The 27,059-nt window shown below is 38.2% G+C and overlaps 1 protein-coding gene across 44 annotated transcripts in view; it reads right to left on the bottom strand.

Annotated features, from left to right (window-relative positions):
- ZMYM2 (zinc finger MYM-type containing 2) overlaps positions 1 to 27,059 on the bottom strand; it is a 128,686-nt gene that overhangs the window by 20,022 nt on the left and 81,605 nt on the right. For all 44 annotated transcript variants that reach the window (XR_013407616.1, XR_013407618.1, XR_013407617.1 and 41 more), the window contains 7 exon segments: positions 15,793 to 15,958; positions 15,080 to 15,114; positions 8,098 to 8,227; positions 7,294 to 7,409; positions 5,633 to 5,804; positions 3,733 to 3,858; positions 1,990 to 2,084 (listed from right to left, as the gene is read on the bottom strand). Coding sequence is in view for 37 of the 44 variants with exons in the window: in XM_028837164.2 (XP_028692997.1) it covers positions 1,990 to 2,084; positions 3,733 to 3,858; positions 5,633 to 5,804; positions 7,294 to 7,409; positions 8,098 to 8,227; positions 15,080 to 15,114; positions 15,793 to 15,958 (840 nt within the window). In the remaining 7 variants the exon portion in view is untranslated.

Raw genomic sequence — 27,059 nt, forward strand, 5'->3', positions numbered from 1 at the left:
TTTCTGTGTGCATGCCTCTCCCACCTCCTTCTATCTCTCCCAACCGTGCCACCTGAGACAGCAAGATCAACCTCTCCTCTTCCTCCTCAGCCTACTCAACATGAAGACAATGAGGACGATCTATTTCCACCTAATGAATCGTAAATATATATTCTCTCCCATATGATTCTCTTGATAACATTTTCTCTAGCTAACTTTATTATAAAAATACAGTATGTAACATATAAAATGTGCGTTAATCAACTGTTATCAGCAAGGCTTCCAGTCAACAGTTGGCTACTAGTAGTTAACTTTTTAGGGAGTCAAAAGTAACACATGAATTTCTGACTGTGCAGGGGGCGCTCAGTGAAGAGTAGGCTACTAGGACTTAACTTTTTAGGGAGTCAAAACTTACACACAAATTTGTGACTGTGCAGGGGGGATCAGAGCCCAACCACTGCATTGTACAAGGATCATCTGTAATTACAAATATAGTTACTTCTTTAATCTGTAATAAAAATATAGTTATTTGTTTAATCTGTCATGAAATTAGAGAAGAAGAAAATGAAATACAGGTATTTGCTTTGAACTGACTGGTATTCCTGAATCTGACAACAGTTAGTCAATATTTCAGGAAATGTGATGTTTCTACATAAATCAGTTTGTGCAACAAAATCATATTAAATTCTGTGGTGAGAGTCACCAATGATGAGAAAATAAATATAAGACAATAAACTGATATTCTAAATATTACTGTAAGAGAGAAACTGAAGAACTTTTCAACAACTCTACCTTATAGAGAGTGACACTTAACTACTTTTCACTTTTTATTTTATTTTATTGTTTTATTTTTGTTTTTTAAGACAGGGCCTTGCTCTGTCATCCATGCTAGAGTTTTGTAATCACGGTATCTCCCCTGCCAGGTAAGTATCCATGCTAGAGTTCTGTTTTGAGGTGAGGTCTTGCTCTGTTGCCCAAGCTGGAGTGCAATGGCACGATCATAGCTCACTGCAGCCTGGATCCTCCTCCTGAGTAGCTGGGACTGCAGACACGTGGTACCATGCCTGGCTAATTTTTAGAAGTCTCACTATGTTGCCCAGGCTGGTCTCAAACTCCTGGGCTCCAGCAATCTTCCCGCCTCAGCCTTCCAAAGTGCTGGGATTACAGGTGCCACTGTGCCTGGCCCCCTTTTCACTTTCCTGATGGCATTGTTCGCAATGCAAAAGTTTTTAATTTTGATGCAGTCCAGTTTATTTATTTTTCCTTTTCTTCCCTGTGCTTTCGGTATCTTACCAAAGAAACTGCCTAACATAAGGCCATTAAGATTTAGGCCTATGTTTCCTTCTAAGAGTTTTATGTTTTTAGCTCTTACATTTAGGTATATGGCTCATTTTGAGTTAATTGTTGTGTCTGGTGTCAACGAGAAGTCCGCCTTCATTCTACTGCAAGTATTCTCTCCCTTTTCAGTTTTTTTTTTCTTTCTTTTGGAGACAATTTGTGAAAGCTATCACTCTTAAGGTATTTTTAAAACCTGCTTTATGTTGGAAGTCAGAAACACAGAAAGTTGGCAGAATACCATAACAATTACAGTTGTTAACGCATGTAGATTTGGTCCACTGAATGATCAAACTGTCCAGCATGTCTTTCTATGTGTGTATGCCTAAAAGATACCAGAAATAATAAACTGTATACTTCAACCCCGCTGATAATCTCATCAGAAATAACGATGGAAAAAAACAGCTCCCTAGAAAACAGTCTAAATTTTTGTGAAAGAATTGAACTTACTACTTTAGCAACTGTTTTCTATTTTGACCCTGCATCAAGAAAGTTTAGTTGAAGTATCAACTAAATCTGAGATATTTTTATTACTTAAAAATAGGTTACCTCTTAAATTATTTTCCAGCCTAGAAAACAAAGTGTGTTCCCATATTCTCAGGCACACTAAAAGACCACTGTATCCCTGTTTGCCTATATAGAGATATTGTTATATAGGCTATTAAGTGAATGTACCTTTTTTTTAGATCGAGGTCTGGGCTGTTCCTCATATTCTTCACCAAAAACAGGTGGTAATAAAAATTCATTTTCCATATCAAGCTCCTCAGCAGCTGACAACCAAATCAGAACTTTATTTTAAATGAAATAGCACAGGGTGATGTTACATAAACACAGCCAACAAATAACCACAGGATGTAAACCAGCATTCGTACATGGGGACAATCTGGGCTGGGCTGGGGAGTAAATGACTCATTGTATCTAACGTGGTGTGTAAGTTCTGACAAACCCTGTTCAAACTCCTAAAAACATATAAAATGAATATCAACACAGAATTTTCATGAAAATGTATGATATCAGAAAAATTACTACAGTCTGGAATCCAATTATAAGATCTAAATAGTATCGGTACAAATCTGATTCAATCTATTAAATGTTTTTTACAAAAACTAACGTTTTACATTCTACTCAGGGTGCTCATTAGCCATCCATGGATTAAGAAAATAATGAGGCCAGGTGTGGTGGCTCACGCCTGTAATCCCAGCACTTAGGGAGGCTGAGGTGGGCGGATCACAAGGTCAGGAGATCGAGACCATCCTGGCTAACACGGTGAAACCCCGTCTCTACTAAAAATACAAAAAATTAGCCAGGCATGGTGGCGGGTGCCTGTAGTCCCAGCTACTTGGGAGGCTGAGGCAGGAGAATGGTGTGAGCCCGGGAGGCAGAGCTTGCAGTGAGCTGATATCGCGCCACTGCACTCCAGCCTGGGCGATAGAGCGAGACTCTGTCTCAAAAAAAAAAAAAGAAAATAATGAAAAGTGACATGCTTATTTTACAAAAGACTTGAAAATAATTTTTCCTTTGAAGGTAAACTTAATTTTCAAAGGGAATCTTAAAAAAATGCTACATATATATACAAAATATATATATATTTTATATATATACTTTTTTTGAGACAGAGTTTTGCTCTTGTTGCCCTGGTTGGAGTGCAACGGCGCAGTCTTGGCTCACTGCAGCCTCCACCTCCCAGGTTCAAGCAATTCTGCCTCAGCCTCCCAAGTAGCTGGGATTACAGGTGCCCACCACCACGCTCAGCTAATTTTTCTATTTTCAGAAGAGATGGGGTTTCACCACATTGGCCAGGCTGGTCTCAAACTCCTGACCTCAGGTGATCCACCCACCTCGGCCTCCCAAAGTGCTGGCATTACAGGCATAAGCCACCGCACCTAGATGCTAACAATTTTTTTAAATTAGAAAGGACACAAACACTTCTTTAAACTTTCTATAATGAATTACTTCTAGAGGTTTTTTTTTTTTTTTTTTGAGACAGGGCCTCACTCTGGAGTGCAGTAGCACAATCTCGGCTCGCTGCAACCTCTACTTCCTGGACTCAAGCAGTCCTCCTGCCTCAGCCTCCCAAGTAGCTGGGATTACAGGCATGCACCACCATCCTGGCTAATTTTTATATTTTTTAGTAGAGACGGCATTTCGCCACATTGCCCAGGTTGGTCTTAAACTCCTGGGCTCAAGTGATCTCATTCCAGAAGTTAACTGTTAAGGTGGGTTTTTAAAAAAATAAAAATAAAAATAAAAAACAGTTAAAAAAAATATGAAGTTAACTGTTAAGGTGAGTTTAAAAAAATAACAACAACAAAAATATGAACACTGCTAAAAGGCAATGACACAAACATCAAATGGTAAATTATCATAACCACAGTTGACTCCATAACTCAATTCCATAGTCATAAAGGTTTTGAGTACCTCTGGGAAAATCTATTTCGATATCCAAATCTGGTTCATATGGTACATCAGGCATGCTGGACTGTGTCTCTGGGTCAGAGTTCTTCAAAAGATCTGAACCAATTATATCTGTTTCAATAATTACACCTGAAATCAATCCACACTGTCATTAGGAATCAAACAGAGAACCCCAGCGGTGTCTGTATTTAATCTGCAAAAGCAAGTCACTTAATTTTAAATGCAATATAAAAAAATACGTTATTTAATCTGCAAAAGCAAGTCACTTAATTTTAAATGCAATATAAAAAAAAATGTTATTTAATCTGCAAAAGCAAGTCATTTAATTTTAAATGCAATATAAAAAAATATGTTTAATGTCACAAAAGGGCATATTATATATATAACTATCTCAAAATGTAAACCACTATAAACCTCATAATTATAATTAGTCACAAGCACATGAAAACTTTCAATCCTATAAATTTTATAGGAAGACTCCCTTCAAAAGCTAATAGGTACGCTTTGATAGTAAAACAACTTCAACAAGTAAAGTATTTCTAAGAGCAACTTTTTGTCAAAAACAAACTAATGAGGGTAGACAACTGTAGTTTTCAATACTCTTTGAATTTTGACCTAGGTTTCTCAAGTCGTTCAATATATGCTTATTAACAACTGCCTTTTAATGGTTCGATCAATTGCTTTCAAGTGTTTTTGTGTTATAGTCATGGTAAGAAATGCATTTTATCCAGCACATACTGCAAGGTGATGGCAAGGAACAGAAAGCCATCTGTATACACACTGGTTTCACAAAATAATACTTACCCTTCTAGAAGGGATTCACATTGTCATTTTTTTTACCCTGCTCCACTTAGTTTTTCTTTTGTTAAACAAAAACACTGGTTGCAACCCACTAAACTAATTTCACAACTTCTTACCACAGTGCTTCAAAAACACTGTCTCATTATTAAATCCAGAGAAAATTATAGTATTTTGATTGTTCTCTAGGGTAGGGTAAGAATTAGCTCAAGGTTGAAATAGGACTCTGGGTATCAAGAGAGGGTTAAGGGTGGAAAATAAATATTCTAAGTGACTTAGAACCATCCACAACACACTCATCATGTTATATACCATGTAGCGCAAGCACTACCCTAACAGAGGTTAAGATAAACTCTGGTGTAGGTAATGCAAATTATTTTATTAGTATAAGCAATAAAAGAAATCTAGGTGCTGGGTGTGGTAGCTCACACCTGTAATCCCAGCACTTTGGGAGGCAGGCAGATCACCTGAGGTCAGGAGTTTGAGATCAGCCTGGCCAACATGGTGAAGCCCTGTCTCTACTAAAAATATCAAAATTAGCTGGGCGTGGTGGCACGTGCCTGTTAATTCCAGCTACTCAGGAGGCTGAGGCAGAAGAAGAGCTTGAACCCAGGAGGCAGAGATCTCAGTGAGCCAGGATCGTGCTACTGCACTCCACCCTGGGCAACAGAGCAAGAGTCCATCTCAAAAAAATCAAAAAACTAGGGATAACTACTACAAAAGAAGAGTTCTGATCACTATTAGAGTCTACTACAAGTTATTATAGTTCTGTATCTGTACCACTCCACTAACAAGAGGAACTCTGAGTGGATTTTACAAGTCAAATCCTGCTTATAACAGAGACCAAAGACCAAATTCCTGCTTCGGATATGTGTCCGAGGGCACCTGGCTAAATACAGTGTAGATCTCTTAATATAGAATATATTTGTTACAATGCTCTCCTCACCCCCACATAAACTGAAACAAAATTATATGCCCTGGAAAGTACTGTAACAATACTTATAAATAACCAATGGTAACAATATTCATAAATAACCAATGGAACAATACTTATAAATAACCAATGGTAACACTTATTCGCCAGGTATAATCTAGTGTAGCTCACTGTTGATGTTGGCAGTCTCTGTTTTCCCCTCGTCTTCACTCATCATATCCGTCATTGTAAGCAACTCTGTATCAAGAGGATCTGAAGAAACCTTGCTTTTTAGCTCCTCAATTGCTGCAGGAATCTTCTCACTGCTGTCCAATGGAGCAGGCAGAAACACAGGAACTGGCACCTAATTAACCAAATCATTTTGAGTTAGGTTTACTAAACATTAAAAGGTATTTTTCCAAATTAAAAATTACTCTGACACATGATCTACTTTATCATATCACACTGGATAAAAGCTTTGAAAAGAACACATATAAAACTAAGATGTTAACTGTGACAAGAAAGCCTAGAATACAAACATCTACTTTTTGGAATACAAATTAAAGAAAAAGAATTTTTGAAGTATTTCTGTCCCCCAGGGTACTATAACAGCCAAGCCCCGACACAGCAGTGTTCTAAGTACTGCAAGTGATTTGGGATAAAATAATATTTTATATGAAATTCTACGTTTCAGTTCTAAACCTTATGACTTCACAAATACTTCTTTTTCTTTTTTTTTTTTTTTGAGACAGAATTTCGCTCTTGTTGCCCAGCCTGGAGTGCAATGGCGCTATCTCAGTTCACTGCAACCTCTGCTTCCTGGGTTCAAGTGATTCTCCTGCCTCAGCCTCCCCAGTAGCTGGGATTACAGGCGTGCGCCACCACGCCCGACTAATTTTGTATTTTTGGTAGAGACAGGATTTCACCACGTTGGCCAGGCTGGTCTCGAACTCCTGACCTCAGGTGATCTGCCCATGTTGGCCTCCCAAAGTGCTGGGATTACAGGTGTGAGCACATGGCCCACAAATACTTCTTTTGAAAATGAACCCAAATATAAAACTCAGTATGCATAGAGCAGGCACAGACATCTGCAAAATGTTACTCGTGAGGATGAACACATACATACTTACACACAAAGCAATCAATCATGACAACAGAGATACAACCAAATCTAAGTTAACTGTTGAAGAAAGGTAAAGATGGTTTTATTAGCTTCATTAAACTAGTAACTGCAACTACAGTTATCCTCAGAATTCTAGGGGATTGGTTCCAGGACCACCTGTGGATGGATACCAAAGTCTACGCAGACTCAAGTCCCACACCCCTACAGTCAGCCTTCTATACAGATTGCACATCCTCAAATAATTTTTTTTTTTTTTTTTGAGACAAAGACTTGCTCTGTAGCGCAGGCTGCAGTGCCGTGGTGCAATCACGGCTCACTGCAGCCTCCATCTCCCAAGCTCAAGCAATCTTCCTACCTCAGCCTCCCAAGTAGCTGGGTCTACAGGTACACGCCACTGTGCCTGGCTAATTTTTTGTATTTTTAGTAGTGACGGGGTTTCACCATGCTGCCCAGGCTGGTCTTGAACTCCTGGGCTGAAGATACGCCTACCTTAGCCTTCCAAAGTGCTGGGATTACAGGCAGAATACTGTATTTTCAGTCCGTGTTTGGTCACGGATGTGGAACCTGCCAATATAGAGGGCCGCCCATATTTATTGGAAAAAAAAAAAATCATCCACATATGTGGATGCATGGAGTCCCAACTCTTGTTGTTCAAGGGTCAACTGTACATTGTGTTCCCAACTGTGCCTGCTAAATCTCAAAATGAAAAAGAACTGAAAATGTGACTTACAGGAACAGGAACTGTAGTAGGAACAGGAATATTCTGGCTGTACATGTGCATAGGAACTGGGATATACACAGGCACAGGGATAGGCACTGGAACATATTCTGTCTTCCAAGTATCATCTAAAAACACAAAACATATTTAAGGAGCAACGTTAACTAACACTTATATACAGGTGTTTAATGTTAAAATAATTTGATCAAGAAAAATTTAACTACCTCAGTAGTTAAATTTAACTACCTCAGAATTTAGAATTTCTCTAAATTCCCAGTTTTTACAAGTTAGGTAACTTAAAAGAAAGCAGCAGCTGTTCTAACGTACAGAAAATACAAATAGAATTTAGGGATTTTTTTTTTAAGAAAGAAAACATCCTTTAAAAACACTATATAGTTCCAGATACCCTACCATACTCTCCTCAACAACCTCCCCAAAGGCTTATTTAATCAAATAATTAGAATACAGATAACACTGTGAATCTGATAAAAAATACATGTTTGAATAATTTCATCTCATTCTGACAGGAAGGAAACAGAATTGTTACCATTACGAATCACAGGGAAAGAGGAAATTTTTGATAAAGTATTTTTTCACTTCGACATAATTTGTATTCTAGGCCTTTATCAGAGATTGATCATAATGATTTAAAATGAGATGCTGTATTCTCCAGGTAATATCTAAAATTAGATAAGCAAAATCAACAGAAAATGACAAAGTGACCAAATGAATCTATCCTGGAGGCTGTTCCATTCAAGAAAAGCATGTAAAGATGAAGGTATGGGGAAGTATGTAAGTCACATTGTCCTAAGTTACCTGTCTGGCAAGATTTGGTCTGCATGTGAGGTTTACAGTAAGTAGCTTTTGTCATTGTTAAAGGTTTGCAAAGAACTGCTTTGTTCTTCATCTCTTTGTTAGGTGTTGGAGAAGGGGGTGGTGCTGAACCCTATGGAGAAGCAAAGAGAAACAGTTTTACTTTTATGTCTAATTTTCAGTACTTCCTGGTGTCAATGAAGGATTTTCAGTACTAAGAAGGGAACACACAAAAGCAGAAGAGGATAACCAAATTATGCTATTATCACTATGTTCACCATACTCTTAATCTATAAGGATCAATATGAATCTATCCTAACTACTAGCAAAGTGGTAGCAATTGTTCATTCTATAGATTTATATCACCTTCAAAGGATACCATTAGAATGATTAAAAAAAAAAAAAAGACAATCTAACTTTTAAGTACAAAATCAAGGTTGCAAACCTGAACTATGAAAACACTTAGGCACTTTTAAATTTATTTCAGAAAAAGAAGATCTTACAGTTATTATGGCTCTCTGATACTCTAGCTCCCTCTGCTGGATAAATGGCATTAAATATGATTATAAATTTGAAAAGAAAAACGAAAACAATTACCAAAGATATCCTCAAACTTTAAGTTGTATATTTCCTGTGACCCAGCAATGACAATTTCTGAAACCTATTCTACAGATGCAGTCTCTCAGACATTTTGCACTAAGTTCACCGTAGCATTATTTGCATTGCAAACAAAACAAAACCCCACATAAATAAAATCTGAAATAAGTGGAAGATAAGAGCATAAGGGAGTAAAGGTAAGGTACTCTCCACATCACCTATTGATATGGAGAAAATGTAGGTACATAATTCAGAATAGTTGTGTTCTATACAGTTGCCCCAAACAATGACTAATGAACTGCTGCTTCAATGGGAAATACAAGATTAGGTTCCTGTGAGCCTCTGGTCACAATGTTTTCATCAACTGATCAATACGTAATTTTGTTAAAGATACTTCATACAGTATTTTTTTAATAATAAAACAATATTTCATTAGAGTATTTTTGTGTAATACACTACTGAGATCAACTCAAAAACAGTACAAATACAGCACACGCATACTGCACAGCACTCACACAGCACATGCACTGTACAGTTCGCCACATATTGTACAGTGATCACATAAACAACACTGTGTTTATGTGTGTACATAAACAACACATACTGTTTACTGTGCCTTTATGCAAATAAAGTCCTAAAAAATATAAACAAAAATCAAGCAGTCAAAGTTTTACAAAAGCTGGCCGAGTGCATTGGCTCACATGTGTAATCCCAGAACTTTGGGAGGCCGAGACAGGCGGATCACCTAAGGTCAAGAGTTTGAGACCAGCCTGGCCAGCATGGTGAAACCCCATCTCTACTAAAAAGTAAAAATATAAATAAATAAATAAATAACTAGCCAGACATGGTGGTGCCCACCTCTAGTCCCAGCTACTCTAGAGGCTGAGGCAAGAGAATCGCTTGACCCTGGGAGGCGGAGGTTGCAATGAGCCAAGATCATCCCACTGCACTCTAGCCTGGATGACAGAGTTAGACTTTGTTTCAAGAACAAAGCAAAAACAAAACAAACATTAACAAAATTTCACTGTGGATGGAGCTGCAGGATGTGTGATGAGACACTGAACTGTGTGGTCTGACCTCTCAACCTTGGTGTGTCCCATGAAAACCGAGGTTGTATAACTGGCTCTTGTGCCTTGTTGACAGTGTCAGTGATTTTCTTACCCAAACTGGCTCCAAAAATTGTGTCAGCCTTGGCAGCTTAGCTTTTAACCTCAGATTCTTTTGCATCTCAAGTCATGTTCTCAGTAGTACTTAAACTTGAGACTGTGCTCAAGCATAGGGCCATTTTTCTGTTTTATTGACAATTTTTCCCAAGACAGAATTCCATTCTGATATCACCTTCCTTCATGTTGCCAAAGCCTTCTATGCTCATTTGCTGTGTGATGCACATTGTGTTTTTAACATCGTTCTTTACAATTTCTGTAACACCTTTTCAGTTTGATCAAACATTTTCCCAGCAGTTATCAACAGCCTGCTTGATACTGCCCCCAGGTTGTGTGGCCATAATCAAGAAGATGCATATTGTGACTGCTTCCAGGAGTCTATCCATGGTGGTTTCCTTGTTGGCATCGAAAGCCTCACAAGCCTTGTTACAAAGCTCCCTCATGTGGTGCACCGTGAAAGCCTTTAAAATGCCGTCTGAGGGACTGGAGAAGAGACGCAGTATTTGGGGGCATGAAAATAACTCCTACATTGGGGTGGGCACTTTCAAGTTCTTCATAGCAATGAACTGGGGCATTACCCACAAATCAAACTTTGAAGGCTAAGTTTTCACCCTGAAGATAGTGTTCAACTTCTAGGATGAAGCAGTGAAACCAATCCCAGAATATACTGGGCATCATCCATGCTTTTTTGTCCCACCTCCAATGGAAATGATACATACTTCAGATTTTTCCCTGCAAGTGCTCAAGAATTTTGAGCTCTGTATATCATTAAGGGTTTGCATTTAAAGGTGCCCTTGGCATTGGTATACAATAACAAGCTTGCATACTCTTTGGATGAATTAAGGCCAAGGGCATTTCACAGGTTCATATCCCAACGACCTTGTAAAAACAAGCCAGTCCCATTAGTGCTGAAAACTAGCTCTTCCATATAACCTTTTCCCTGTATAACACTTTGCAAGTATTCTTCCATAGTATCTTGATCTGCAAAACTCACCTCAACTTCAAGTTTAACATGTTTCATACCACATGGCCTTAAAATGTGGAAGCCAGCTAGCTCTCACATAGCCAAGAAGAGTTTAACATTTTCCTAACCTCGATTAACCTGTGGTGGGCTGAAAGCTGTTCAGTATGCTTTAAAAAAAAAAAAAAAAAAAAAAAGGTCATAATCTTACGAATCCATACATTTAGTCATTACTCTATCTTTTCCTTAGCTGTACCACAAACTAGAGATGTTACTATAGCACTCAGGTAGACTGGCAAATTTCCTCTTTCTTTTTCTAGATGTATGGTTATGTTGATTCATTAATACTGAACTCACACCAAGAACATTATAACTTCATGCCTAAATGAAACTTTTCTAACAGTATTTTCTCCATAAGGTACATCAGAGCTTTCTTGTTCTTAGTGACACTAGACACCACTTCCCGGCCCTTCTAAACAATAAAAATCATCAACAAAAAACACAAAAATGCAAACAACAAAACAACCTGACACTCATTAGACTAAGAAAAGGATACTTGTTTATAGAATGAGAGCTGAAACACAAAGGCACAGCATTGCTTTGTTCTACTTCAACTGGGAACATGTACATTGGGTAACTCAAATTTCTCACCACTCTGCACATCTACAAATGTCTGTGAAAGCACCTTAAGTATTGATTTAGGGGTTACAAATAAATTTTGGTGGGCAGGCAAATTTGAAATCCATGAATGAGGACTGACTGCACAATTCTCTCTCAGTATATGTGGAGGATTGGTTCTAGGACCACCACCATCCGCCAAAGCCCCTACCCCACTCCTCATACCAGAATCTGCGCATACACAACTCCCACAGTCAGCCTTTATAGAACTCACCCATATGAAAAGTCTGCCCTCAAATTTGCCTTGCAAATCCTTTATTTTCCATCCAAGTTTGGTTAGGAAAAAAAACAAAAAAGCCATGTGGAAGTGGACAAACGCAGTTCAAATCCATGTTGTTCAAGGGTCAACTATACTTACAGCTACCGCTGTGTGACCTCAGGCAAGTCACTCCATCTCTTATGCCTCAATTTCCACCATAGTATAATGGAGAGAATAACTTAGCAAACAGTATCTGTTACATACCAGGCATTAGGAAAGTTTGGTCTGAACTGGAAAATACTCTACATCCCAAAAGAGAGGATCTAAAGTCATAGACGTCCTGGGATTGCTTGATGCTGCACTTCCTGCCATTCTGCAAATACTACTTTATGTCAATAAACTATGCCACTTGGTGAAAATCTACACTTGAACCAAACTTGTTTTTTCTAATGTTTTTTACTTTTTAGTCAATAGACAGGATCCAGTTATTTGTGTATGCTGAAGTAGGACCCAAAAGAATAAAAATTATAATGACAAAAGCCACCATCTGTTGAGTATTTGCTAGATGCCAGGGACTATGAAAAGCACCAAATCTTACTGCACACTCCTAACACCACAAAAGGTAGGACTTTTTATCACTCCCATTTTACTTATGAGGAAACTGAGACTCAGAAGTGATACAATCTGGCAAGAGGCACTGAGCTAAAAGTTCTGAAATCAGGATTCAAGTAAGATTCACCTGATGTCAAAAGTTTCTGTTCTTCACTATACATACTGCCTCTATGAAGTCTGGAACAAAACAGCTCTACCATGGTTTAGGATTCATCATGAGGTAGGTACTACATTCATCTTGATTTTTCAAATAAACTTACACAAAGAACAGTGAAGTAACTTGCCCAAAATTACACAGCTAAGCTCCTATCCTTTGAAGTTTATGGGTGGAGAATTAGAAGATTCCAAAAGCTTACAAAGAAGAAAAGATGGGAGAGGACTTTATACGACAAAAGGCAACAGCTGCAATGGCAGCCTTACTTATCCTTCCCTATCAATAACGCTTCCTCTACCCTCCGCCATACAGTTCGGTTCAAGTCCTTCCCTATCAATAACGCTTCCTCTACCCTCCGCCATACAGTTCGGTTCAAGTCCTTCCCTATCAATAACGCTTCCTCTACCCTCCGCCATACAGTTCGGTTCAAGTCCTTCCCTATCAATAACGCTTCCTCTACCCTCCGCCATACAGTTCGGTTCAAGTCCTTCCCTATCAATAACGCTTCCTCTACCCTCCGCCATACAGTTCGGTTCAAGTCCTTCCCTATCAATAACGCTTCCTCTAACCTCCGCCATACAGTTCGGTTCAAGCCCTGTAGGAGGAGAAAAATATTTAATATCATGCTAATAGAAAGGGTTTCTGGTCAAAAGCACACACCTTTGAAACAAGGTTGAGGAGTTGCCTTATAAATATAAGTATATAATAGGGAATAGTCATCTTTCATACCCTCAGCATGGATGAAAGTCTCTGGTATTAAAATGAGATAATTCAAGTGAATGCTTTACATACTTCCAAAATTATCTGATTTTAAAATGTTATTATTTCCATAAGGGGGCATATGGATAGAGAAAGCAAGAAAAAACTATTCTTACTTTTCTAGGATTCTGTCCAACTATTAACATCAAAAACAAACACTGAATAGAATAAATGTAAAAATAACAATTTTCATCTATATCAGTGATTCTCACTTCTGGTTACATATTAGAATCCTGAAGAACTTTTCTTTTTTTTTTTTTTTTTTTAATGGAGATGGAGTTTCACTCTTATTACCCAGGCTGGAGTGCAGTGGCACAATCTTGGCTCATTGCAACCTCTGCCTCCCGGATTCAAGCGATTCTCCTGCCTCAGCCTCCTGAGTAGCTGGGATTACAGGTGCGCGCCACCACGCCTGGCTAACTTTTTGTATTTTTAGTAGAGATGGAGTTTCATTATGTTGGCCAGGCTGGTCTTGAACTTCTGACCTCAGGTGATCCACTTGCCTTGTTGCAGGGATTACAGGCATGAGTCACTGTGCCCAGCCAGAACTTTTTTAAAATACAGAATTTCTGGGTTGGAGTCTAGGCACTGGAAGGTTTTGAAAATTTGCCAGGTGATTCTAATGAGTAGTCGGCGTTGGAACCACCGATCTGTTCTTTTGTAACACAACAAGAACTAGCCCAGAGACTTCATTGCCGATAAATGACTCCTGAAGAGCTTCGCTCGGGTAAGGATGCGAGCAATACCAGGATCCACCGCTGGTGACAGCTGTAAGATGCAGCATGCCAAGCCAGGCAGTGCCCCACCACTCTCCGGAGTGGCAAAAGCATTGCCTCTTATCTTTAGTAGTCATTAGCAACATCAACCTACAAAACTCTTAAAATGCTAACAGAAGTAGAATTTGATATATCACACCAAAAGAAAAATAAATAGGAGGAAAAAAAATCCAGGACACATTGCGTATTTCCCAAATTTTTGTTTTTTGTTTTTTTTTTTTTTGAGACGGAGTCTCGCTCTGTCGCCCAGGCTGGAGTGCAGTGGCGTGATCTCGGCTCACTGCAAGCTCCGCCTCCTGGGTTTACGCCATTCTCCTGCCTCAGCCTCCTGAGTAGCTGGGACTACAGGCGCCCGCCACCGCGCCCGGCTAATTTTTTGTATTTTTAGTAGAGACGGGGTTTCACCGTGGTCTCGATCTCCTGACCTTGTGATCCGCCCGCCTCGGCCTCCCAAAGTGCTGGGATTACAGGCGTGAGCCACCGCGCCCGGCCACCAAATTTTTAAACTCAAAAAATTCTAGCCACCAACATGTATCTTCAGATCTCTACTTGAAAGATAAATGCATAAAGCCATCACTAATCTGCCTCAGCCTATTCCTTCAGCCTCATTTTCCATTATTCCACCAAAGACCCCTTCCAGCTTGGCTCTAGTAAGTAGTTCTGCCAAATACACATGTGCTTAGCACGTTATTATTCTCCTATTTTTCATGCCTATCTGGCTATCTTCTACTCAACTGTTTACAGTCAGCTTATTCGTATCTTTCAGAACAAATACAGTCATTTCAAACATACTATTGCCATTGTCTTAAAGATGCATCTATTATGGAAACATCCGTCAACTCAAATATCGCTTATGTCTATTGTCCCACTGTGAGGAGAGGCTATAATTAACTCTCCTTTATATTCCTTGGCATGTATGACAGTCTCTGGTATTAATACAATTCAGCTGAATACTCCACTGTCTCAGTTAAGCAAAAAAATAATAATAATAATAATTACCGTTATGATCACATTAAATTGGCCTAATTATTTTTTACCCCGTATTAAAAAAGTCACAATTTAGCACTCCAGTTCACCAATACTTACTGTCATTTTGGTTCGAGACGTCTGACAACCCTGATCTAAAAAACATAAAAAATTTAAAATAAGAAAAATACTCTTTCTTCAGAATTTTCTAAATCCCTATTTCTCATTAAATTTCACTAATTTAAACTGTGACTAAAGAAAACATTTTAGACATTTTAAGGGAAGAATTTCAAATTTGTATAAAGTATAGAAATATACAGGTAAATAAATTAATCCTTTTTTCCTTTTGCCCCCTCTGAAAGTATACACTGCTTTTGGGGAAATATTATTATATATTCTTAGATTTATATCTTAAAAGATATATACATTTTTTTTAAATTACAGCTTCTAAAGGGTTTTTGTTGTTCCTCCCAACCTACACCCTAGCAATTCGATTTGCTAAAAATAATTTGCATTTAAAATTGTAGATGATACATGATAGGTAGATGTCTATTCTTTTTAAAATTTGTGTTATAACGCTGTTTAGCTTCTCCTCACTCTCAACTACACCTTGTTTTCTCAATTAGCATGAAATTTCAAAAAGACAATAAAACAAAAAGCAATACATTTATAAAAACAATATACAAGGGTGCTTCAACCCAGAGAATCTACGGAATTTAAGTTGCTGTTAAGCTATCTCCAAAATCACCTATTCATTATCAGTGTTTTGGATTCAGAACTACGTAAAGACTGATTTACAGGGTTTTCAAGTTATCATCTAAATTATTACATACCATAATGCAAGTTTTCAGGTCCTTTCTGAGTTGTCATGTTGGGCTCATTTTGTTGACAGTAGAAACGCAGTAAGCAATGTTGATCACAGAAATGTTTCATTTCCCCACGCCACTGAACTCGCTCTTTAAGAGTTCCTTGAGATTTACAACAGTCACACCTTGCAGCCTTAATTTAAAAAGGAAGGTTTCAGACATTGCAAATTATTTTTGAAGATTTCCAGAAGTTTATCAGTGATTATTGCCAAATGTGATAAAACTGTGAGTGATAAAGAAAAATAGAACTATAATATAAATCATTTATAAACAGTAAAATGTACAATAAGTAAAAGTGGAAAAAAAAAAAAAAAGAAGCAATTTCTCAATTGACAAAGTTCCATCCTATACTTACCAGGAGCCAAAGACCAGCATCACAAAGGTAGGATAACTAAATACATATTGGTAGACCAAACCAATGTATTTTAATGTCTTTAAATACTTTTGAGGGCCATATAATATACTGGTAGAATCGTCTCCTACCATTATATTGAACATTTACGAGTAATGAACGGATTTCCCAGGTTTGTTGTACAAGGCAAAGGCAATTTTGAAGCAAGCTCTTATGATGGGAAATTTATGGATGTTAACTTGAACTATTTCAGTTTTTCAACAGTTTAATATAAATTTGAAAAGCTTTAATAAATAAATGTATTTAATTTTAGTAACAAGAACTTTGAGTTCATGTTTTTAAACACTCAACGTTTAAATGTTCTGAAAACCAGTAATATCAATAAGACAAGCGATTTGACCCACATCTAGGAAAACAATCAGCCCAATGGGTCCACAACTTAACTTGCAATACCAAAAAATGATACAAGAAAAACAAATTAAAATTCAAAGAATGTACTTTATTTTGGTGAATCAATAATCTTGAGACAGATTTTTGTTTTTTAGGATCTTAATTTCCCTAGATTTTGCCCATTTTCACTATTTCTTAACATCTTGACTAATGAGTGTGAAGAAAATATAAACGATATATCTTCAAATACAGAAAAATGATATAATTTCAAATACAGTTCTTTTCATAATTTAAGTTTCTGGTCTAGAAATGAACTACTATTATTTTTTTCAATTACCCTTTGGCTTACCAGCTTTGAAATTTTGACAAAGTAATAACTGTTAAGTATTTTGCAGTTCATAATAATTGTGGCTACAGCTTTTCCTTTATTACTCTAATCTAGAGTTTTACACTGTGGATTTTGAAATTTCTCACGTTACAATTTCAACAGGAATTCTACAAATGCCACGTCAAAATTCCTGGTCAGGAATATTAACAAATGACTATGTTGACAAACAGGTCTTACATAACAAACATACCCCAAGGTTAGAACACAGGCTCTTTTTTTTTCTCCAGGTCAGGTATTTCTCCTGCTGAATAAATGTTAAGTGAATGAAGATTTATAGTACAAATTATGACTACTAAGTGATGCCAATATCACGACTCTTGTCCAAAAACTTGTGAATACAAATTTTATACTGCTGATGGTATTATATGATCATCTCACTAACAACAGCACTTAATATCAACCAAGATCATATTTTCACTCAATAATAAAAAAGACCCTTTGTTAAATTCTCACCAGCGAGACTGTTCTTCAAAATAACCATAGAATTGTTCCAGGGTTTCTTTTCTTTCTTTCAGTTTCTTTTTCCCTTTTTATAATTTATGCTCAAAAAAAGAGACAAAGCATAAGGAAGGAAATGGAAGCTTAATACTTTATTCATTGATTCTGAACAGCGCAAGAACCGAATAGTAGAGTTACAGCCTGACTACATTGTTCACTGAGAACCTGAAATAAGAGCCAAACCCGTTGTATCTTCTCTCTATAAATCTTCACAACAGCCCCGCAAAATGGGTACTGCAAACTAAGATCTAAAAAGATTAAATAACTAAGGTCAAATATTAAAAATGCAGAGATGGGATTCAAAAAGCAGACAACCAAGTCAAAACCCAGGCTTTATCCTGTACACTAAGCAATAAATACAAAATGAGTTACTATAAATGACTAGAGAATAAATATCCTAACACAATACAAATAAAATGCTATAAGATTCTCGATTTGACCTTTAAAATAGAAATCTGTATTAATTCAAATCATTACACGTACTATGCTGACTCTTAGGAGTAGTACTGCCATTTATACAATAATTTGGAAGGTCAACGGCATAAAATCAAACACATTCCACCTAAAGAATTTGAACAATGGAATCACTTCATCGTTCTACAATTTGACACTTGGTTTTTATAGAACCAATACTTGAAGCTCCCTTCTTCTTTTAAAGGTTCAAAACAAATTTAGATAATTTCCCTCTACCCAAAGAAAAAAGGGGCAAGATGAACACCAATTTACAAATGTAAACAAAATAGGCATGTATTTTTTCAGCCCGAAAAAATAGTAAGTGAGAACTCAATACTAATAATTCCAAGTTTAATGCCACAATCAAAATTTTGGAGGTTGTGAACTTTTGTTTCTTTTACATCCACTTATGCAAACTCCTAGTAAAACGTATGGAATTCAGTTAAAATATGATGGCCAATTTAAAAAGATCATTAATGATCATCATTCCTTACCAACACCAACACAACTCCACTCCAAGATGCATTCCCTAGCCATTTGCAAAAAATAACTACTAAGACACCATTAAAAATGAAATAAATGGGACATAAGTCTCTGGTTTTAAAAATACTGCATCATCTATTTTGTGGTTTTCTTGTCATTGTGAAATCAAGAATAGCAAACTAAGGAGGAGGAGGAAAAAAAAAAAAATCACAGGTTCAAACAAATCTAAGTAACAGCCAGGTACTAAACTCTGATTCAAAAACCTTAATCCAATCTATCACTAAACAGAAATTTCATTTTCAATAACTGGCAAAAGGTCATTCAGCCTATCCTGACCCAGTCCCTTTCACTTCTCGGATAGTTTCAGCTTTTCATTTTTCGTTGATATATACATCTTTTTAAACTTTCCTATCTATTTGTTCCCTATTTCACCAAACACACCTAATTTTCCAGGGGAGAACCATGAATATGAAAAAGATAGGGGTATTTTACAGACATTTTAAACAGAAATCCTTTATGACTTCTCAATACAGCTTTCTGAGCACAGTAGAGTGATTCACTACAAAAAAAAAGAATGCAGTGATAAAAGGTGACTGGGTACTACGCAAAGCATAGGAATTGTCTGGTGACCAAAAAGATACATTTAAAGCAATATTCGAATATTAAATATTCTTTTCCTAAAATTAATTTCAAAAACAATTTTTAAAAATGGATATAGCAGTTTATAAAGAAAAATTATAGAAGTCTAATATTATTAATTTAAAGCCCATCAATCATACTGTTAAGACTATTAGAGGGCATTTGTATTAAGAATTTAATATTGCCACCGTTTGCTACTTGTTTGGAAAACAAATCAAAATCTGTGTTAAAAACCTGTGCAATCGGAAGTAATATGGTTTAAGAAAAGCTTAGGTCTTAATAGACATAGCCTTGAGAAACAGTGGACCTTTTGAAATATTATCTTTACCAATTTATCAAACACCTTCTAGCTATTATTGCATTGCAATACTAAATCCTTTTTCTTAAAAACTTTTAAACTTACACAGATCAAAAGAACTATCTGGTTTTTCAATCTGCCCGGAAACATTTACCTGAGGAAAAGTAAAATCTACTTCTTTCTAAAAAGGTATCTGGGAGAAGAAAAATACATTAGTTGTATTTTCAGCATCTTTTGGTTGCATGATGTCACACGTTTCTTATTCCAGTTTAGAAGAGACAGGATTTAATAAATCTCTATTTTAAATCTAGAAGCAAACCATGATATAAACCAGAAAACACAGCTCATTCAGTGACTTGTCAAGTAAAAAAATTTTTAAAGCATAAAACTAAATTTAAATAAATAAAAATGTAGAAGTTATTTATACTATAGGTAGTAGTCTCTCAATCTAAAGTGCAAAGATAAGAGAAGGTAAAAATACAATGTGTGTGCATGACCATTTAAGAAATGTTCATGGCTAAACATGAAATAACAGCCAGATTGGCTAGCTGTTGATTTTTAAGTTTCTGTGATGAAGCACTCTTTTTTCCTTTGGCTTGAAGCTTATTTTTCTGATAAGCCAGAATGATTTGTAAGGGTCATACGTTTTAATGCGCTAATATATAAACTTGTGAGTATTTTAATAAAAAAAGATAAGTCATAAAAGGGGGAGGACCCCATAATTAGTTTACCACATTTTCAAGATGATATCATGGCAACAGTGAATAGAAGGGATGCATGGGGGGTATAAGAAAATACAATCTGACTCAAGTAGAAAGCACAGAGAGTAAAGTTACCATTTGATTACAACAATGGCTGCATGCAGAAAAACCAAGGATGAATGAAGAGAGACAACTCTTCACATTTCAAAGATTGTGGTGCATATTGATTGTATAGAAAAATCAGCATTGCTACTTGCTTTATAAATTTCTACCATGTAACAAAAATAGTCTTACCTTTATTCCTCAGATTAGTATAATATATAATAAGTTATTACGTATATTATACAAAAATCTGTTTAAAATAAGGCAGGAATATATAATGTATTTAAGGTACAGAATACTGACATTAAACATAACTAGATGATTGTAACTTGGTATTTGACTAATGTATTTCTTGTATATTCTGAAAAGCACTGCTTCGTTAAATCCTCATCACTAAATTCTGCATAAATGAAAATAGACGTAACTATCTTTTAAAATAAGCAGCAAAGCGGAACACATGGCAACATCTACAATAACATGGTCTTCTGCCAAAGAACATACCTTTGCTTCCCAAAGAGGGAAACAAATCCCAAACTTATCTATATACATATATATTTTTAAATTTAGAGACAAAGTCTTACTGTGTCTCCCAGGCCAGAGTGCAGTGGTGTGATCAGAGCTCACTGCCACCTCAAAAACCTGAGCTCAAGTAATCCTTCCACTTCAGCCTCCCAAGGAGCCAGGACTACAGGCATGCACCACCATGCCTGGCTAATTTTTTTATTTTTTGTAGAGTTGGGGTCTCGCTATATTGCCCAGGCTGGACTAGCACTCCCAACTTCAAACAACCCCCTCACTTCATCCTCCCAAAAGGCTGAGACTAAAGTCGTGAGCCACTGCTCTCAGTAATCTTTTTTTTTTCTTTTTGAGACAGGGTCTTGCTCTGTCACCTAGGCTTGAATGCAGTGGTGTAATCATAGCTCACCACAGCCTCGAACTCCTGGGCTCAAGCAATTCTCTTGTCTCATCCTGCTGAGTATCTGGGACTATAGGGGCATGCCATCACACCTGGCTAATTTTTAATTTTTTTTGCAGAGATGTGCTCTATGTTCCCCAGGCTGGTCTTGAACTTCTGGCCTCAACTGATTCTCCCACCTCATACTCCCAAAGTGCTAGGAGTACAAGCATAAGCCACTGCGCCCAGCCCCAGTAATATTTTTTAAAGCTGGGAGATCATTCATTCAAAGAAAGAAGCCGAATAGAGAAATACATTCAGTATGTGCTGTGAACAACAACAAAAAAATCCTCCAAGAAAGATTATTATACATTAAAATTTTATATTCATAATTTTACAATTAGGCAGATATTTGTACAGTAAAATGACAGGGAAATCATCATCACATAGTAACAATTTCTGTCTTAAACAATAAGATAAACAATGCAAATAGACATAAAAATAAAATGGGATTTCCAAATTTGTACTCACTAAATGCCTTTATTGAGATTATCCAAAAGAAAATTTTAAAAATAAAACCTCCTAAACAATGGGCATAAAAGTGCACTTGTATGTGCTGAACTAACATCAAGCATTCCAAGGCGCTGAAGTAACATTTTCTGAGGGATTTCTCAAAAACACTAATATCTATAAACAAAACATTGGTTTAGACTAAAAGAAACACATTTTAGAGTGTATGTTAGTCCTCTGTGTATTTCTAAAATTTGAGCCTTCATTTTTAAAGTTTACATCATACAGAAGCAACAGTAAAGCAATGAAGTAACTTTTTTAAAAGTACATCAAAACTCTTAAGTCTCAATTACTTCACAGCTCTTAACAACTTGGAAATTACTTCACAGCTCTTAACTTGGAAAGCATCTTCCTCTTTTTATTTACAATGCCAGTTAACATGGTGAACTGCAGATATTAAAGAACTGCACCAGAACTCCTGCAATTCTCCTAGTAGTATCATTTTAATACCAATACCTTGATAAAGTAAACTAAATACTGTTCTTCATATTCAGCTATTTCATTTGTTTCTTTAGAGGGCTTAACAATTTTGAAGTCATGATGATGTCTGTCTTCACATGCTTTTTTTTTTTTTTTTTTTTTTGACACACAGTCTCACTCTGTTGCCCGGGCTGGAGTGCAGAGGCACCATCTCACCTCATTGCAACCTCCGCCTCCCAGGTTCAAGTGATTTTTCTGCCTCAGCCTCCCGAGTAGCTGAGATTACAGGCATGCACCACTATGCATGGTTAATTTTTATATTTTTGGTAGAGATGGTGTTTTACCATGTTGGCCAGGCTGGTCTTGAACTCCCGACCTCAAGTGATCTGCCTGCCTTGGCCTCCCAAAGTGCTGGGATTACAGGAGTGAGCCACCGTGCTCAGCCTGCCTTCACATGCTTTACAACTGTACCCACAATGAAGTTTCGGCATTGAGATGGTTTTCCATGTTATCAACATAGGAATTAATGCTCTTTCCTTGTAATCTTTCTGACTACACACACTCCAAACTTACTCATTTTCTTATCTAGGAAGAAATTAATGCAATGTGTGAAAAGAGACTGACTTTATAAAAGTAGATGCTGGGGCAAGATGGCTGACTAGCCGCGGCCAGCTAGAAGAGTTGCCCGGAGGGACTGAGAATGCTGGCGCACTCCTGACAGATCTTCAGAGGGACTGAGAATGCTGGCGCACTCCTGACAGATCTTCAGAGGGAAAGCACCAGGAGTAGAGGAGGGAAGACAGAGAGAAGCCTGTCTGAAGGGGAAGGAATCTAGGAACCTGCATGGGGCTATCACACACTAGGACTTGTTCTTGGCCCCCAATATGCTGAGGGCACAAGTTAGATGAACTGGCAGAAAGCAACCTGCTCTGGCCAAGGCCTCTGGAATCTCAGGAGGAGGAAACCCTTCAACCAGCAGGGACAATTGAGTTGGCAGGGAGAGCTGCTTAAAGAAGTTGTAGGGGCAGCAAGCCAGCTGATGTGGAGCCCAGAGGGTTTGGTGCTGGGGCCTCTGTAGTGAAGCACAGCCAAGGATGACCATCCACCTAGAATCAACTTGCTCCCATAGGAGAGACTTTAACCCTAGGGCAACTGTCAGATCTGAACTCTGCAGGGAAGCCTTGCCCATAAGAAGGGGCCAGTCTGACCGGAGCAGCCCTTGGTCTGTCGGCCTGTTGCAGGCTCCTAGTCTGACAGTACCTGCTTTAAGGTCAGCCTCGAGTGTCCTAGGAGCCCTCATCATAGCTTCTACCCTGGCAGACTGAACCTGACCACTGGAGAGCCCCAGTGGGGTGGCCCCCACAGACATGCAGCAGCGCCATCCATTCCCTCCCCACACTGCAGCTTCCCCTGGGGCCCACGGATACTTCCCACATCCCTTTGCCATGTGCAGGCAGGTTTTGCTTGCCTCACCCAGCCAGCACCCACGTGTGCGTGTGCACCCTGCCCTGCCACTCATGCAGTGGGAGTGCACTTCGCCCCCACCTTGCCCCACCAATAACACTTCAGTTAGAGCCTTAGCAGTCAGTCCCGCCCCTACCACAACCTGGCCCTTTCACCAACACTGCCAAGAGCACACAAACAGTGGACACTCCACCTCCCTGAGCGACCAAGAGCCCTCTGAGAATGCACAAAGACCTGCACCTGCCAGCGCCCTGCCACCACCACCATCAGCACAACCACAGGCACAGCAGCTGACAGGGGCTCCCCACTCCACCCCCCAGCCACATTGCATCCACCACTGTGGCAAGTGTAGGCTGGGAGGCAGGCACCCCAGCACCAACTAGCATCCTGCCACAGCCAACTAGTGTGTACTCCACCACACTGCACTGCTGCTGGCACATGCCAATGAGGATGGATCCTGCTGTCACCTCACTACCAAATGCTTTGACACCATCCATCGAGTGTAGTGATCAGTGGCCCCAAACATGTCAGTCTCCCCAGCGCAGTGGATACCTAAGCTCCAGGAGACAGAATAAAGTAGACACTGATACAAGTACCCCAGAGTTAAAGCACACAGTCCAGGAGTTGGGAACTCAGCACTGGTCCCTTAAAATCTTCCAGAAACACAGTCACTTGGCTGTATCCACCTTATTCCACAATTAAACCCTCAAGGCCATCAAATATAGGATAAAAGAAAAAAAAATTGGCCGGGCACAGTGGCTCACGTCTGTAATTCCAGCACTTTGGGAGGCAGAGGCAGGTGGATCACTTGAGGTCAGGCGTTCGAGACCAGCTTGGCTAACATGGTGAAACCCCGTCTCTACTAAAAATACAAAAATGAGCTGGGTGTTGTGGCGTATGCCTGTAATCCCAACTACTCGGGAAACTGACAATCACTTGAACCCGGGAGGCGGAAGTTGCAGTAAGCCAAGATCATGCCATGATACTCCAGCCCAGGCCACATAGCAAGACCCTGTCTCAAAAAAACAACAAACAAACAAACAAACAAACAAAAAAACAGCAACCTCAAAGGTTGAAGGAGTATAAGCCCACAAAGATAAAAAAGAACCAGCACAAGAACCCTGACAACTCAAAAAGCCAGAGTACCTTCTTTCCTCCAAATGGCTGTACTACCTCTCCAGTAAGGGTTCTAAATCAGGCAGAGATGGCTGAAATAACAGAAACAGAATTCAGAATATGGACAGGAACGAAGATCACTGAGAAGCAAGAGCACACTGAAACCCAATCCAAGGAACAATGCAGGAGCTTACAGACAAAATACCCCATGTAGAAAAGAATGTAACTGATCTGATAGAGCTGAAAAACACACTACAAGAATTTCATAAGGCAATCACAAGTATTAACAGCAAAATAGACCAAGCGGAAGAAAGACTCTCAGAGCTTGCAGACTGGCCTTGTGAAATAAGACAGACAAGAATACAGAGCAAAAGAATAAAAAGGATTGAGCAAAACCTCCAGGAAATATGGGATTACGTAAAGAGACCAAATCTACAACTCAATTGGTGTCCCTGGAAGAAATGGGGAGAGTATAAGCAACTTGGAAAACCTATTTCTGGATATCATCCATGAGAACTTCCCAACCTAGCTAGAGAGGCCAACATTCAAATTCAGGAAAGGTAGAGAACCCCAGTATGATACTTCATAAAAAGATCATTCTCAAGGCACATAAACATCAGATACAAGATTAAAATGAAAGAAAAAAATGTTAAAAGGCAGCTAGAGAGAAAGGTCAGGTCACCTACAAATGGAAACTCATCGGACTAATAGCAGACTTCTCAGGAGAAACCCTACAAGCCAGAAGAGATTGGGGGCCAATATTCAACATTTTTTTTTAATTTAACATCAGTGCCACTTGCCAACCAGAATTTCATATCCCACCAAACTAAGCTTCATAAGTAAAGGAGAAATAAGATCCTTTTCAGACAAGCAAAATCTGAAGGTATTTGTCACTACCAGACCTGCCTTACAAGAGCTCTTGAAGGAAGCACTAAATATGGAAAGGAAAGACCATTAACAGCCACTACAAAAACACACTTAAGTACAGACCAGTGACACTATAAAGCAACCACATAAACAAGACAGAAAAATAACGAGCTAACATCATGATGACAGGATCAAACCCACACATATCAATACTAACCTTAAATGTAAACAGGCTAAATGCCCCAATTAAAAGGTACACAGTGGCTTGGATACGGAAACAAGACCCACTGGTATGCTATTTTCAAGAGACTCATCTCACATGCACTGACACACATAGGCTCAAAATAAAGGGATGGAGAAAAATCTACCATGCAAATGGAAAACAGAGAAAAGCAGGGGTTGCCTCAGACAAAACAGACTTTGAACCAACAAAGATCAAAAGAGACAAAGAAGGTCATTACATAATGGTAAAGGGTTCAATTCAACCATCAGACCTAATTATCCTGAACATAAATGCACCCAACACAGGAGCACCCAGGTTCATACAGGAAGTTCTTAGAGACGTACAAAGAGACTCAGACCCCCAGACAATGCTCCAATGACAGTATCAGACAGATCATCGAGGCAGAAAATTAATGAAGATATTCAAGACCTGAACTCAGCACAGAAGCAAATGGACACCCCAAAACAACAAAATATACATTCTTCTCACTGTCACATGGCACATACTCTTAAAACTGATCACATAATCACATATAAAACATTTCTCAGTAAATGCAAAAGGACTGAAATCATAACCAAAAGTTTCTTGGATCACAGTACAATCAAATTAGAAATCAAGACTAAGAAATTCATTCAAAACCATACAAACATGGAAACAGAATAACCTGTTCCTGAACAACTTTTGGGTACATAATGATATTAAGGCAGAAACCAGTTAATTATTTGAAACCAATAAGAACAAAGATACAACGTACCAGAATTTCTGGTACACAGCTAAGGCAGTGTTGAGAGGGAAATTTATAGCACTAAATGTCCACATCAAAAAGTTAGAAAGATCTCAATTTAACAACCTAACATCACAACTAAAAGAACTAGAGAACCAAGAGAAAACCAACCCCAAACCTAGCAGAAGACAAGAAATAACCAAAATCAGAGCTGAACTGAAGAAGATTGAGACATGAAAAACCATTCAAAAGATCAATAAATCCAGGAGTGGTTTTTTTTGGGGAGGGGATTAATAGACTGCGAGCTAGACTAATAAAGAAAAGAGAGAAGACCCAAATAAACACAATTAGAAACAATAAAGGGGATATTATTACCACTACCCCACAGAAATACGAATAACCACCAGAGATTACAATGAACACCTCTGTGCACATAAACTAGAAAATCTAGAAGAAATGGACAAATTCCTAGACACATATATACCCTCCCAAGACTGAGCCAGGAAAAAATTGAATCCCTGACCAAACCAATAATGAGCTCCAAAATAGAATCAGTAATAAATATCCTACCAATCAAAAAAAGTCCAGGACCAGATGGATTCACAACACAATTCTACCAGATGCACAAAGAAGAGCTGGTATCGCTCCTAC

The sequence above is a fragment of the Macaca mulatta genome, chromosome 17, assembly GCF_049350105.2.
Source record: "Macaca mulatta isolate MMU2019108-1 chromosome 17, T2T-MMU8v2.0, whole genome shotgun sequence".
NCBI classification, from domain to species: Eukaryota; Metazoa; Chordata; class Mammalia; order Primates; family Cercopithecidae; genus Macaca; species Macaca mulatta.